The following is a 15324-nucleotide window of genomic DNA, read 5'->3' as shown; positions in this document are numbered from 1 at the left end:
GGCAAAGCACATTCACTTCAGTAAGCCCTGGAGAGGGTTTACTGCTTCTCCCAGGCTGGAATCCAAGACGTAAGATCAAGGCTGTCTAACCCAAGACTGGGAGGTGGAAGATGTATGTTGTGATGGAACAGTCTCAAGGTGATAGTAACGTTCACGGGACAGAGTCCCACAGCGGGATCAGAGCTCCAAGAGGCAGGCAGGATGGGGAAGGAGCCACTGCAGGCTGGCGCTGGATGGGAACAGCAGTGTTCATGTGACTGTACTGCAGACAGTCATGTCCTGGTATCTATCCACAAGGATGTGCAGTAGCTGAGACCAGCACTAGCAGGATTTCTCTACCTCTCATTGCACAGGCAGCTCCCACGAACTTGGGGAGCAAACAGGATGTGTTTGTACCCAGGCCATAACCCAGCAGCAAACTGCTGAGCAGCTGGTGCAGCCTCAGGGTGGGCAGTTATGCTCTTCCCTTCCCCCTGTGGCTGCAGGAGTTTCCAAAAAAAAAAAAAAAAAAAAAGGGAGGAAACACAAAAGGTATTGAAAAAAAATGTATTAAAAATGCACACAGCAAGAAAATTACATGTGAGTACTCAGCCCATCCCGCCCTCCATGAACACCTCCAGCTCAGGGCTCCTCCCCTGCTGCTCCCCAGAACAGCACCCTCATCAAACGGGTGTGAGATACTGCAGGATCCAGCTGTAAATCCACATCTGCTGACAGCTGTACAGAGCTCACACCCAGCGAGGCAGGAGAAGCCCCTTCCCTGAGGCTTCTGGACACTGCCCCAGCATACTGGGAAGGCACTTCCACTGCCCACTGAGGTCACCCCTAACACGAGAACTGGTTATGTTTTATTTCGTGTCTTCCTCTGTGCCCTCCCCTTCCCTTGCACAAACCAAGCACCAGGTCAGCCCGTGTGGGCACCTGGGGAAATGTCAAGTGTCAGGCACAAAGGTCTGGAGCTGAGAGGCTGACTGGTTCACGGCGAGTTGAAAGCAGTCTCAGTTATCACCCAGCAGGCTGCACAGTCGCCAGAGATGGGAAAAGAGAATCCCCGAGGGTGCTTGCAATCCAAGGGACGTGGGTAAGGCAGACAAATGTCTTTCAAATGCTCCCGTTCATCCCTCCTGCAGATGAGCCCATTAACAACTAGGGACAAACAAACAGCAAACACGTCGGCTATGTGGCCAGCACTTCTCTCGCTGTTGGTCTCATCTACAAGGCGGAACAGCGAACAAAGTTGCTAAACAGACTTGGCTGGGCATTTAACTACTTAACTCTGCACTATTTACAAGGTCTTCAGCAGCTCAGCAGTTCCTTAATCCATAAGGCACAAAGCAAGCAAGAGAATGTGGAGCCAAGTCCCTCTGGCTGGTGATGTCTGTAGCGTACCCAGGTGGGCAGCAGCACAGAAGTTCCGTCCTGCAGGAGCACACAGAGGGCGCCGGTGCCAGGCTCAGAACTGCTGGACAATCAGCTTCCGCTTCACGTCCCGGCTGAACCTGTTCATCTTGAACACCTCGCTGTCGTAGAACGTGGAGAGGTTGTGGATGTTGATCTGCCGGGCCTGGAAGGACAGAGCGGGGGAAAGAGGTAAATGTTTATTCAAAACCAAAAAAAAAAAAAAAAAAAGCCACCATGTGGTTTTCCACAGCAGCATCCTCACAAAATTTGACAGTCAGCAATCTCTGCTCTGCTCAGCGGGAACCAGAACTGCAGTAGAAGGGGAGACTGCAGGTCAGGAGGAAGGAGCATTGGCAGAGCTGAGCTGAGCGAAGAGAGGATGCTTGCTCAGCATCTGCCTGCTCTCAGCTTGTTCTTTTACTTCCACTAGAGGTAGAACATGACTATTATACACAACTATTATCCAAAACTTCCCAGTCCTCGCTCAGTGGGAGACAGTCTTGAAGGATCTCTGAGTGGGGATGGTCAAAGCAGCAGCAACAAACTGGTGGCTCTGGAAGGAGCAGTTACTCTCGTTGTTTGATGCAAGGACCAGAAAAACAGCAACCCAGGAATCGAGTACTGCTTTATTGCCACGCAAGGTCAATGCATTGCACAGAAAAGCACAGAGTCAGGAGCACAGCCCCTGCGCCGGGATGAGGACACATTAAGGAGGAGGACAGTGAGCCTCAGGAGGGATTGGCAAAATTCATCCAAGTAGATTTTTCTACTCATTGCTTCCTCACATGTGGGCACCAGGGAACTTGTTTCCTCATTCACCTGCAAAGCACCAGCCTTACTGCGGAATTTACCACTCCAACCCCAGAGTTCTATGGGATGGGCATGAGAACTGAGGAGGAAGAACACGGCACTCCTAGACTAGAGACAGATGAGACCGTCCTGATTTTGGGTTGAACTGATGAACACCGTTTTTTTTTCCTGATACATTACCTCAAGAAGTTACCTGTCTGATAGCACCTCTGGCTGAGGCTGCTGACAGAGAGCAGGAACCAACCCCAGAGAAGGCTTGTTAGGATAAGCCCGTACCTTATCCACTAGATCCTTCTCCGGGACTTCTATGGTGTCTTGCTGGGCCCCATAGCGGTTCCTCTGGTACATCACCTGCTCTGCAACCAGCTGCTTCAGGATGAACAGCAGCAGCTCGTTGTTGTCTCGCTTGAACGAAAGGTAGCGGGAGAACGTCTGGCAGAGGGGAGGAGAGGAGATGAGCCAGGAGGGTCAGGCATCGAGTGCCGCACTGCAGGTCTCCCGTGCCCAACACCAACCAACCCCCTCCTCCCACAGAGTACAAGGGGAACCAAATGACACCACTGTCACCTGCACCTAGTGTCTCCTTAGGGATTTCAGCCTTGCCAAGCTGCCACCTGCATGTGCAGTTACAACAAAGGCCTGTATCAGCCGAGATATTTTTCCACCAGCTGCTCTGACGCCCATCCAAAATCTCTGGAGGGACCCCAGCAGCAGCCCGGGAGCCTCCCAGGGGCTGAGAGGACACGGCTGTGGAGGTGTGCTGCCCCCGGGGGAAGCAGCTCTTGAGGAAGGGTAGAGCTGCTTCTCTTAACCCAGACCACCCCGTGCCTGCCCAGCAGACGCTCGCACCCAGCTGGCTGTCTGCAGCCGAACAGAGAGGCCACGAGTCGCCCAGACTGAGGGCAGGCACTCTGTGGACAGATGCCAGGCTGCAGCCAGCCAAGAGCTGTTCAGAGCCAGGCCCTGCCACGCAGAGAAAAGGGCAGGCTCTCGTGCACTGAGTCACGGTGTGGGCTGCAGTGGGGTTAACTGTCCCCTGAAGAGACAGAAAAAATGAAGAAACTGCCTGCCGGCTCGATCACCTGGCAGTGGTAGCAGTGGGAGTGCTGGGCCAAAACACGGAGGGAAGGTGTCAAAGGAGGAGAGACACAACTGTGCTTTGGGTACAGGGGCTCAGGGCACAGGTCAGGACTCATGTTTGTCCTCAGCCCTGATAAAACAGCGCTCCTGAGAGAGCCCCTACACACCCCACCAGAGACCAGCAAAGGGCAGTCACAGAGCAGTGCCTTCAGACTCAAAATGCTCTTCACATGGACACGATGCCTGCCTGTGCAGGACAGACCCTGCAGAGCCTGCAAGAGCCTCTCCCCACAGCCAGCACAACCAAGGGGGCTGCAGCCGAACCCCCAGGGCCGGGGGTGCAGCTGTGGGCCCGACCGGTGCCCACCTTGCGCATGCTCCGCATGACGCTGAACTTCTGCGTGTCGATGAAGCTCTCCAGCATCACCCGGATGGCCATGTTGACGTCGTCCTCCACCACGTAATCCCGCAGGTGCATGCGGGCGTGAGCCTCGGCCATCCGGATCATGGACTCGATGTGCCGCACCGTGATGGGGATGCTGCCGGTCGCCTGAGGAGGGGGAGGAAGGAGCAGCTCCTTACTAAAGGGTAAAAGACATGGGGCAAGACACGCGGCTTCTGAGTCAGGACCCGCTCCTGGACCTTCAAGGACTGTCTCAGGCTAAGGAGGCGCTGCCACCTGCTGGCACATGCTGCACAGAGTGCTACAGGCTCCTGCGTTCAACATCTTAATTCAGCGGAGCGCGAGGGAATACTACATGGGGTTCCTCCTTGCCAGTGTTTAGTGGCCTTCCAGGAACATCAATCCCCAGCTACCTCCAGCAAGGAGAAACAAAAAGCCAGGAAGAGAAATAAGAGGCCAGTTTAACAAAAAAAACAAAACAAACAAACAAAAAAAACACCACAAGTTTTCGCAAGGTCCAAAAATCCCCTTCAGACCTCAAAAAAATCCACTTGCACTTGGAGAGGATGAAGTGAGCCTGAAAGATCCCACAGTCAAGAGAAGGACGTTTCTACACAGAACAACTCCTTGTGATGTACCAGGAGCATATGGGGTGGAACAAATGCAAACATCTCCTGTGGGCCTGCCAGACTGAGTCACAATACGAGGACTTTGCCCTGGCAGGAATTAGTACATGTGTCCAGTCCATCAGTCCATGGATCACCCACAGGCAAGCCTCTGCATTTAGATGAACAATCGTCTGTTCAGCAGACACTGTAGTGTGTGCCTGTCTCTCACAAAAAAGCGGCACAGACTCTTTTGACACGAATAGCTAGAATGTGTCAACATATGCTGGAGCAGCCACAGGCTGATTTACAATCTAGATGCATACTTCTTCCCCCTTCTCCCAGTATTCTTACCATAGACTCTTTCCTGAGGTCACTGTACATCCGGGCCACCTTGTCCTGGTCCATCTGGTTAAGCTTGGGGTGGACCTTCTCTTTGGCATAGACGATATATTTCCTCAGGATCTCCTGGGGAATGGGTTCCACCCCGTATGTGTTAGGGAGAATAACCTCACTGGAGTCCCCGTTCACTGCCTCCTTACTTCCAGGGTGGTGCTTGATGTGGCTGCCAACAACAAACCGGGCCAGCATTTCATCCTACAAGAGAGCAGTGGAGTAACAGAACTGAGGACACCCACTAGACAGCACAACTCTGTGAGCAACAGCAGCTGAGCATCCCAACAGCAATGTCACAAACTCGGATTGATTCACTGCACAACTTGTACCTGCACAGGGTCCACCGTGTCTCTCACCACGCACAGGATATCAAAGCGAGAGACGATGGGCTCCGTCAGGTCTACGTTCTCCGAGAAAGTCAGCGATGGGTCGTATCGACCACCTGGGGCACAGAGACAAACCTTCAAGTCAAACACGGGCTTCAGGGCTGAAGCTTTGAGGCAAACACAGATCTCCTTTGCAGGAAGATGTTACTGCTTGTTTGGTCTCTGTTCGAGACTGGAGAAACCAGGCAGAGGGAGGGAAGCTGCACCACAGTGCTCGTGACAACAGGACTGACGCTGGAGGCCTGAGACAGGCCTGTGGTCTCTTAGCACTTACCTATGGGATTGGCAGCAGCAATAACGGTGCAGCGGGCTTGCAAGGATGTGACGATGCCCGCTTTGGAGATGGAAATGCTTTGCTGTTCCATGGCTTCGTGGATGCTGGTCCGATCCTGGTCATTCATCTACAAGAAAGCAAGGATGACGTGAGGCGAACCGAAGTCTATACTCACTGCCTAATGCACCAAGGAGAATTAGCTTGTGTGGGGTGTTCTGAAGAGACAGCGAACTGCACTGTGGACCAGCAAGGGCCTAAGTAAACCGCAGGATTACCCGGTCTGCTGGGGGATGGCACCCCAAGTTACAGTCTCCTCACTACAGAGGTTACAGCCAGGCCCTCCACAGCACAGCCTTCCCAGAGAGATGCAGCCGGGACTCACCTTGTCAAACTCATCGATCAGGCAGACACCTCTGTCAGCCAGCACGAGGGCTCCTGCTTCCAAAGTCCACTCCTTGCTGACCGGATGCCTCTGGACATAGGCTGTGAGACCCACGGCAGAAGCACCCTGGCCAGTGGTGAAGATGGCCCTGCTGGACACCTTCTCCACGTACTTAAGGAACTGCGACTTCGCAGTACCGGGGTCCCCGCACAGGAGCACGTTGATGTCACCACGGACCTTGTGTTTGCCGCCTAAAACAGTAATGGGAGAGACACACGGGCAGCTGAGTCCTCTGCACATGGCCTGATAGCAACCCTGCCTTGACCACCACAAAGCTGAAGGGAAGGCAAAGTGTACACGGGGAAACCACCTCACAGGGAAGCTGAGGGAAAAAGAAAACCAGCCTTGGATGCTGTCACGTTTTGTTACAGTTTAGAGCACCAAGAAGAACCAAAGTACTAAAGGGTCAAATATTGAGTGTTGGGAATCCAAAGCAGAGCTTCTCCCTTTCCAATGCAACAGCAATTTTCTAAATACAAGTGTAAGGCAGCATTTCTAAGCCCTCTGAACACATTCTTCTAAGGAGATAGCAAATCAGGATGCCAAAAGATCAAACTTTTAAAGGGGCATCAAATATGACCTCCTAGAGAACGAGGGATAAAAACTTGCCCAGGTTTGCTGCAGGAGCTGGTTTTACTCTAGGCATTTCTACTGCCACACCGGAATTTTCACTGTGATAAAAAGAGCCACTTTGATCAGAGACATCCCTCAGCCTGTTACCCTGTCTGTCACCAAGACACACGGACAACTCTAACCACTCTCGTTGCAACACTGCGGACAAACCAATTTCCATTTGTTTCCAGCTGACTGAAGCAGCCCCAAGCAACAGAACACAAGGGACACTCACCTGGGTTTTTGGGCTCTCCACCAAACAGAGCTAAAGCCAACCCCCTCTTGATATCTTCATGCCCGTAAATAGATGGGGCAATGCTGGCAAAAATCTGAAAGGAAAAGCAGAAAAGAGTTGCTTAGGGAATGCCATTTCCCAGTCTGGGCAGAAAGTGGCATGAAAACCATCATGAGTTGATCTGCGGCTGCCCTTACTATACAGCTGTCTTCAAAGAGTGTTCTATTATCCATGGTGAGGGGGGGGGTTCAAAGGTAACTACCCACCCAGAGTCCCCTAAAATTGCCTTAAAAAAACAGAGCTGCTGGAACATGGGAGATTCCATAGTCCAGTGCTGGAAGCTGCCACCACTGCCTCCACACTCGTGTTGTGCACAAAGCGCACCACAGGGGCTCTTATCGGCTGTTGCGAAGCTGGAGACCTTGATTCAGTTTGAGACTTACTCACTGCACACAACGGTAGTTGGATGGGCTGTGCTGTGCCATACACGATTTGTCATCATGGTTAAATATTACGAACAACTGGCTTATTTTCTCAAGGGTACTCTGATAATAGCCTGATGCTGGAGACTACTGATTTTAAAGCTGTCCTGACTTAAATGAAGCTGCTCTACCCACCAGGAGCTGCACCATCAATATAAAAACTATGTGACTAAGAGAACAGAGTGAAGTCCCTGTACTAGAGAACTTAAACCTGACTCAAGGGAGTTTGAACACGCACCAACCCAGGAGCTTGTTTCTTCTGAATACTGGGTTCAGGTCTCAGCATGCAGAGAGAAGCAAAGCCAAGACCTCCGTCACAGCTTAGCTAAGTAATAACACCCTTGAGGGGATCAGATATGCAGGCACTGGCCCCTCAGAATGCTTTCTGCCCATATCCTGAAAGCAAAGTGTGAGGAAATAATGATCAGAGTCCAGCAGTGTCTGAGTGCCTCTCACCCTCATCTTCAAGCCCTGTCGTGATGTGGAAGGCTCAGAGAAGGGTAGAAACAGAAAATATGACCCTCCAAAAGTATAAGAAACAAGTAATATCTGTTTCCCTCCTGTAACTCATGTTCATCAACAGCTGTCTGAGAGCTACAGAAGACCAGAAGAGCATTGAGATAGAACTGGGATTTCTAAAAATTCCTCTAGCTAATATTTAGCCAGCTGACACCTTCCATCACTTTCTGATCCAACTGATCCAGGTGATGGCTGGCTCTCAGCAGGAAAAGAAAGGATGTTTGAGGCAGACCCACCTTCTCTGCGATTTGCTCATCCTTGGACAGACCCACAAGCACTTTCACATCCTCGTCAGTCAGCTCCCCGACAGCCAGCTTGTTGTCCTTCTTGGTTATGTGGTTGGCCAAGATGACAGTCGCAAACACCGGGAACCCATTGGCAGTGTTCAAGGAGCCATCGTAGTTGTTGTGGTAGATCCCTGTGAGCTCCTGAGAACCAGGAGATGGTATATTAGTGCCTGCACAGTAGGAAACAGCCCCCCTTTTCCAGTTCAAGATACCAGCCTTGAAAGTAGGTGCCCAAACATATCTGAGGACAATCTGTCCCTGCATCCCCTCTGACACAATTACTGATGTACCTGTCAGAGAATTTAGAAATGTTCTGTGCGCGCCCCATACTGGAGTTCAACAACATACTCACAATCTCATCCCCTGGCTTGCAGCTGTCGACCAGATCGGCAAGGAGGATGGCATCCTTGGAGCGGGGCAGCCTGCCAGCAGCTACCTTGCCGGGGCTCTCCTGGATTTTGATGCGCTGATAGTTCTGATAGACCGTCTGCAGCAACAAAACTAAAGTTACCCAGCACGTCTGGATGGCATCAGCACTGCCACCGCTTTTCAAAGGCGCCTCACTAAAAAGGTCCATTCAAAGATTTACTGTATTTTGGGTAGAAAACTATTGAAGATGGAGGTTGTGAGGAACAATTCTAGTCTGTGACAGACAACGATGGTGACAAGAAAGTTTTTTTTCCCACATCTGACTACCGAGCTTCAGCTTCTGTAGTGTTTGTCCACCCCAGAGCAGATCCTGGGAGAAAGACGCTCTACTCTTGACAGTTGAAAATATCAAAGCAAAGAACAGGAGCCAGAAGCTACACAGCAGTGATTTTGCTACAGTCCCCTCATTTCCTTAGCTGGTAGCTCTGGCAATATTGACCTAACCTGGGAAGGAGGAGAGCTGGACAGCTTGTGCCTGCAAAAAGGCGGAAAATGACTTTCGGCTGCCAGATCAGGCAGATTCAGATTAACACCTCAAATAGAGGAGACCTATCTTCACAGTCCCCTGGATGTAGCAGTAGACCCCTCTCACAGCACCAAGTCCCTTCAGAGGGTGAGATCCAAGGCAGGGTGGTGAGGGACAGGCACGGCAGCAGCCGGGGCAGGACCGGCAGACAGCCCTGTGCCCACATCTCTTACCTCTTCCATGTTGATTTCAAAGGGGCCGAGAGACTGACACTCTGGGCAGGAACCGGGCTTCACCTCCTGATTCTGGGACTGGAAGAAGGGTCCCAAGATGAAGCTGCACTTCATGCAGTTGTATTTGACCATGCTGAGCTGAGGCAGGACCCCTGTGCAGCTCGTCACCACTCCGCTGGTCCGGATCAGCTGGTTCAAGTGCAGTTGCCTGAGGAAAGAGAGACGCTGGATGCCTGTGGGGCACCAAAGGCAGAATACCCCCCAGGCACATTCTTACTCTAAGGCACAACTGCTAAAGGCCTCTTAAGAAAAAGTTATCACTAGGAGCTTTCTCCCAAAGTTTGCATTTTACTTTTAGGGACACTGGAAGTTCATCCTTAATCTGACTTTTTCCTGTTATAAACTTAGTCATTCTGTTGGACTTATCCAGAACTTTAGCTCGCAGACTAGTTCTCCTGAGCACCCCAAAGCCTCCTGCAGGCCCTACAGCCACTGCTGGTGGCTCTGCTGCTCACCTGAGCGACCGCAACTCTTCCACCAGAGGGAGGTGGGAGATACGGACATGGATCTCCTGAGCAATACGATCGTATTTGGGGTACATGGCCAACACCACTTCCTTGGCTGCTTCATCAAAGATCTTCAGCATTTCTGCTGGGGCCTCAGGCAGGAAGTAGGCAAGGACATGTTCCTGGGCAGCCAGATCCTCGTAGTTCACCACCAGGCTCTCTCTGTTTTCTGAAGAAGAAGAAAAGATGGAATTTATTTTCAACCTGCTCACTCCTCAAGGAACTTTCAACAGATAGCCAAAACACACACGCCTGTTTCCTGCAAGCTGCATCTCACAGATGTCTGCACCTTCCCTGAAAAGTGTGGAGGACAACAATTTGAAAATGGATGGAAAGTCATTTTAAGTCATTTTTCCTGCCAAATTCTCCATGAGTACTAAACTTCCAATTGTTCCTCTCCAATTCAGCACAAGTATTTCCCAGGCTCAGTGCTCCTGAGACTTGTAAGCCTCAGCCCAACACAACTCTCCCACAGACCTCCAAGAAACAGAAGTTAATAGGAGAAACAACTGTGCTAAATAGTTGGCAAAACCCTTCGGCCTCTGATGTTCCTGGGAAGAGACAAGACAGATACCTTTTATTTGCTAGCTGCGTAACGATGACCCAGATCCAGTACTCAAGCTTCTGGCTCAATGTAACGAAGAAATATGAATGGCAGTTACACAAGCTGTTCCTAGATGTGACAATATCTGCTTTTAAAATTTATCAATAACAGCCCTAATGATTGCTTCTGTCAGCGACTAGTTTGAATACAATGCTGCAACGCTGACGTGACTTTCAAAGTCACAGGCTCTGTTTGTGTCCCCTCGCCGGACAATCCAGACTCCAGTGTGAGAAAGAAGCGGGCACAGACAGCAAGTCATTGTTGTCTCTTTCACATCGCAAGCTTGCAGACCGCTGTCTGCTGCCCCACTTATTTCTTGCCAGCATTTCTAGGATATGAATATTAATGAACAGCAGATGCCAGGGGCCTTCTAATTAGTCAGTCAGAATCAAAGACGACAGTCACGATGTTTCCATTATTCATTATCTCCATCAGCAGCAGTTTCTTAAAGTGCTGACTTGATGTCTGAGACAAACAGAGCAGGCAGCAAAATACCCCCTGGGGGCTGGATCACTGCGAAGTACCACAGCCCACATAAAGAGAAGAGAGCCTGTGATGCCCCAGCCCTACCTTTGCACATGTCACTGATCCTCTCCTTGAAGACATTGTGCCCATGGTCATCCACATGGGTCTTCAAGAAGTTCTTGAAGCGGTGGTAGATCTCAAGACGGGGAGCTGCCATGGAAACCCACTCCCTCACTGAGTGCCCCTTCATGTCTTCCAGATTCTCGATGCTCTCGATCATGTCTTCATCCTCCTCCTCAATGCCGTCAGCAGCCCGTTCTGCCAGCCGCCTCTTCCGCGAAGGACGGTCTTCGTCTTCATCGTCACTGTCTAAGGGTCAGGAAGACAGATTGTCAGAGTTGGGATTCCCACTCCTTGGACTGGTCGTGGTTGGACTACACAGGCTGTGGAAGCAAAGAGGTTGGCACTTGGGATACAAACCTTGGGACCTCCAAGTGCACAAAAGGCCCTCCCATGCAGCCCGCAGAAGTCTCTATAGGAACACCAACCCCAAACTCCACAGCATACGCTGGGTACAATCCCAAGCCCTTGATCCAGACCCAGGATCCTGACTTTGCTTCAGCAGCAGCTATATAACCAGGAGAACACACCAAATGGGCTGTGAGGAAGCCCAAATGAAAGGGATCATGCACAGGCGAGCCCAGCCAAGCCCACAGCCTCAGATTTCACTAAGATCCCAAATACACTGGAGCTCCGGAGTCCTCCCTGCAATGTATTCTGAGGGTGAGAGGCCAGCTCCCCCACCAGGGCCAGCTTACAGCCTGCTTACCACACAGGGATCAGCAGTCCAGCTGCTAAAGCTCGTCTCCACCTACCGTAAAGCAGCCCCCTCCTCATGCGGCCCATGCCCTGCTCCAGCTCCCGGTCTCGCTGCCTCATGACCCGCTCGGCAGCCTCCCGCTGGCTGGCGGTCAGCTCCTCCACATCTTCATCATCCAGGGCCAGGCCCTCTGCTTCATAGACGTCCAGCTCCGGGATGGGGCGGTAGTCCCTAGCACAGACACAGCGCCAAATCAGCAGAAAGCATTTCTCCAGCCCTTCACTGGTACTGCTGCGCAGGTGTCAGGACAGCAGGCTGAGCAGGCACCCACAGAGAGATGCCCTGCGGTACGAAGAGCTCCAGCACCAGGGTTACAAGTGCCAGCATTCAAGTCTTTGTATTGTGAAGTTCACCAGCTTGCCGGCAGGCCTAGCTGAGCAACAAAACATTCAGATTTGTGCCTGCAAGAGCAAGGAACCGAGCTGGATGTGCATCCCGTGTCCAGACGGATCCACGTTTATCCCCACTGGATCACGATGGCACGTTCCTCCTGGCTTGCAATTTGCTCTGTGCTTCCAGGACTTGCCCCACACCACGTCCTGCCCCTTCTCCCCCACCAGCAGCTCTTCAACCCCCCCAGCACAGCAGAGGCACCCACCCCAGCTGCGAGCTCCCATGGTGCTGGCTGCACCAAATACTAGCAAAAGCCCAGCCGCAGCCCCCCAGAAGCCCTCTCCCCCCGGCTCCCTTACCTCTCCATCCCTTCCCCGATGAGCTCTTCCCCTTCTTCCTCCTCCTCCTCGGGGAGCCCCTCGGTCCCCAGGAGCCCCTCGGACTCATCCTCGAAGGGGGGCAGGTCCCGGCCGGGGCTGGACGTGAAGGCATCGCCGCGGCGAGAGCTGCGCACCGGGCTGGTGGCCGCCGCCTGTGACTCGGAGGAGTCCTGCAAGGGGACGAGGGGGGGGGTGAGGGCTGGGGGGACCGGGGGACCCCCTCCCAGCCACCGGGGCACGAAAGGGGGGGCTCGGGGCTTCCAGAAGCCTCCGCGACGGGGGGTCAGAGGGGCAAAAAGGGGGCAGCGGGTGGGCTGATGGGCAGCGGATCCTCCTTGCCGACAAGGGGGGAAATGGAAATAATTAGGGCTCCTCGCACATATTAACGGGGACACACGGGAATTTGGGGGAACCCACCCCCAGGGCGGCGGCGAAGAGCTCCGCGCCCACCCCCTGCCCCGAGCACCTTGGGGTGCCCCCGGCGACCACCCCCCCGCCGCCCCCCAAAACCCGACCCCCGGACCCCGCAGGACGGTGACCGGCGTGGGGGGGGGATCGGGGGTCGGGGCTGGAGGCGGCGGCACCCCGAAACCCCCGGCCCGACCCCAGCCGCTCACCGCCATGGCTCCTTCCTGCCCCGCCGGGTTCCGCGCCAAGCGGCCCACGTGGGCGGCAAAAGCGCGCGAAACCTCATGAATAATGGATGAGCCCCGGGTCTGGCCACGCCCCCTCCTCATGAATATGCATGATGCCACCGCCTGGGGCGGGCGGGGCGTGTTTAGGGGGGGTACCGGGGCAGAGAGGGAGCCCCCCCCTGCGCCCCCAGAGCCAGCGTCGTCCTTATTCAGCTTCGTGCCGAAATTACAGGGGCTGGGGGCTGGTTCTAGTGCTTTGTGGGGTTTTTTTGTTTGTTTTGGGGTTTTTTTTTTTGGCTTTTTGGTGTTTTTGTTTTTTTTTTTGGTATGAGTCCGTATGTCCTAACAGCGACTCGGCACAGGCTCTGGTGCCCTGTAGCAAAGAGGGGCACCTGTCCCACCGAAACTGGGCGGGGAGCTCAGAGAGACGCGGCGTGGCCACGGGCTGCTGCTCTGCAGGGATGCAAGGGGGTAAAATGCCCCGGCCACAGGCTTTTTCACAAGTGCAGGTGGTTTGGATTTTGGAGAGCTATCTTCTTCTCTGAAGGGTTTCGGGCTGGTGTTTAGTACCTGCACCCGGATGTGGGACAGAAACCCTAAGACAAGAGCCAGCAGGAGCCCAAATAACCTGGCAACCCCAGGCCCAAAGGCCTCTTCCAGGAGCCTGTGGGACGATTCCGCCCCGTGCAGCAAAGCAGAAGCAGCACGGCAGGAGCAGGAGGGTGGCTCAGGACTGTCGGCCCATGATTGCCCCTGCCTTGGGGCAGCCAAACAGGACAGAGGCTTGAAGGCGGGTGAGGTGGTGCTGCCTGGCAGGGCCCAAGGGACGCAGCCGTGAGCTGCTCTCACCACAGGGTGCCACTGTTCCTCTGGGCACCGGATAGCCAGACAGCTTTTCTGTCTGTCCTTCCCAGAGGACCACAGCCCACCTCCGTGTCAGTGCCAGCTGTGAGCGGTCCTGTGCTGGAGCTGGGGTGCTCGGCCTCGCTGAGGTTGGGCAGCTAAAAGCGCCGCTAAAATCAGGTAGTTTTTGTGCTAAAGACCGTGCACTGGGGTGTGCGAGAGGGCTGTGGTACCGGCAGGGCCTGCTGGCATGAAGGCTGCGGGTCAGGACACAGAGAAGCTCTGCTGTTCCTCCCTCACAGCTGCCCAGCGCCCTTTGTGAGTCTGAAACACCAGCCTCCCGGCAAAGCACACCACCAGGATTTCGCAAACTGGCGGCTTGCGGCACGGGGGGAGCTGTGGGACTGAGCTCAGAGCAGCCGGGCAGAGATGTACAGCCCAGCGGGAACCCTGTGGTGAAAATTCAGGCCTAGCTCTGGGCATCGGTAGCTCTGAAACAACGCGAGCACATCTGCCTCTGCAGTTGCTCAGCAGCTGAACGGCAAAGCAGTTTAGGATGGGAACTAATGTTCTGTCCAGGAGGCTGATCCAATGAAACCTGAAACATATTTTAGAGAGATGTCTGAAAAGAATTGAATTTGGTGACAATATGAGAGTGCGGTGATGTTTTGGAAACTATACCTGCACCATCTGTCTCTGACACCTGCGAGTCGGGTGAGACTTCGGTGCCAAAGGGCAACAGGGTGTAGCAGGTAAAGCACCAAGTGACAGGGCCACCAGGGTTATACCAAGGCATGCTGAATATCACTTTTGTCTTGCTTCATCCTGGCAGTGTCGAGAGACACAGCAAGGACCAACCGAGTGAGCCCTGCCACCTTTATGCTCAGGTCTGGGGAAACGTCAGAGAGCAGCGGTTCTCAGCATGCAGCAAGGAGATGGGGCAGTCTCTGAGGTGGGAAGAGCAGAGCTGTTTGCACACCATGTGTTTGGGCTGAAGGGCACGGCTCGTTAATGCAGGGAAACAAGCGTGGATTGCCCATCTCCATTTCAAGGTGGCAGCGAGGAAGGCAGGATCTAAACTGTCATGGTCCTTGGGGTGGCACCCAGTAGCCTTCTATTTGAGAGACAGTTTTTGGTGTCCTAAGGGCTGGGCTATAGCCTCAGAGTGATTCAGATGGAAAGAGCATGTGGATTGGAAGGCAAAATCTTTCCTTCTGACACAGTAATGTGGGAGGTAACACGTTCAGTTAGTTAGAGCCTGAGGCTAGAAGTGAGAAGACGCATCTTCTACTCCTGGCTCTGTTGCCAAGGCACTTTTTAGTCAGAAGCACTCCACCTCTCTTAGAATAGAGGTGTCCCTTCTGTAACTCAGAGACGTTGGGGCCTCCTGAGCCTTAGAGTTTGGATCCATAAACAGAACATGCCAAGATACTGCAACATATCATTAACCCGAACGACAATGTGAGACGGGCAAGCTGATGACCGGCTGCTCCAGGTGTCATTCCAGTGGCATGACACCAGCATAAAAACCTGGTTCAACCTGGTAGAAAATCAGAGG

At 53.3% G+C, this 15324-nt stretch overlaps 1 protein-coding gene across 1 annotated transcript; it reads right to left on the bottom strand.

The window, feature by feature from the left end:
- Positions 1-529: 529 nt before the first annotated feature.
- On the bottom strand, positions 530-12963 carry MCM2 (minichromosome maintenance complex component 2). The gene is made up of 16 exons (XM_035546976.2): positions 12906-12963; positions 12268-12458; positions 11571-11746; positions 10801-11064; positions 9576-9795; positions 9061-9268; positions 8285-8419; positions 7882-8073; positions 6645-6738; positions 5738-5988; positions 5356-5482; positions 5025-5137; positions 4654-4896; positions 3659-3841; positions 2488-2643; positions 530-1564 (listed from the first exon to the last, which is right to left on the bottom strand). Exons 1-16 carry the CDS (start codon positions 12909-12911, stop codon positions 1454-1456), a joined length of 2670 nt encoding a protein of 889 aa, XP_035402869.1. The 5' UTR covers positions 12912-12963; the 3' UTR covers positions 530-1453.
- Positions 12964-15324: the final 2361 nt, after the last annotated feature.

Source organism: Cygnus atratus, chromosome 10 (assembly GCF_013377495.2).
Source record: "Cygnus atratus isolate AKBS03 ecotype Queensland, Australia chromosome 10, CAtr_DNAZoo_HiC_assembly, whole genome shotgun sequence".
Lineage (NCBI taxonomy): Eukaryota > Metazoa > Chordata > Aves > Anseriformes > Anatidae > Cygnus > Cygnus atratus.
The sequence above is the reverse complement of the archived record's forward strand: the minus strand, read 5'-3'. Positions and strand labels throughout refer to the sequence as shown.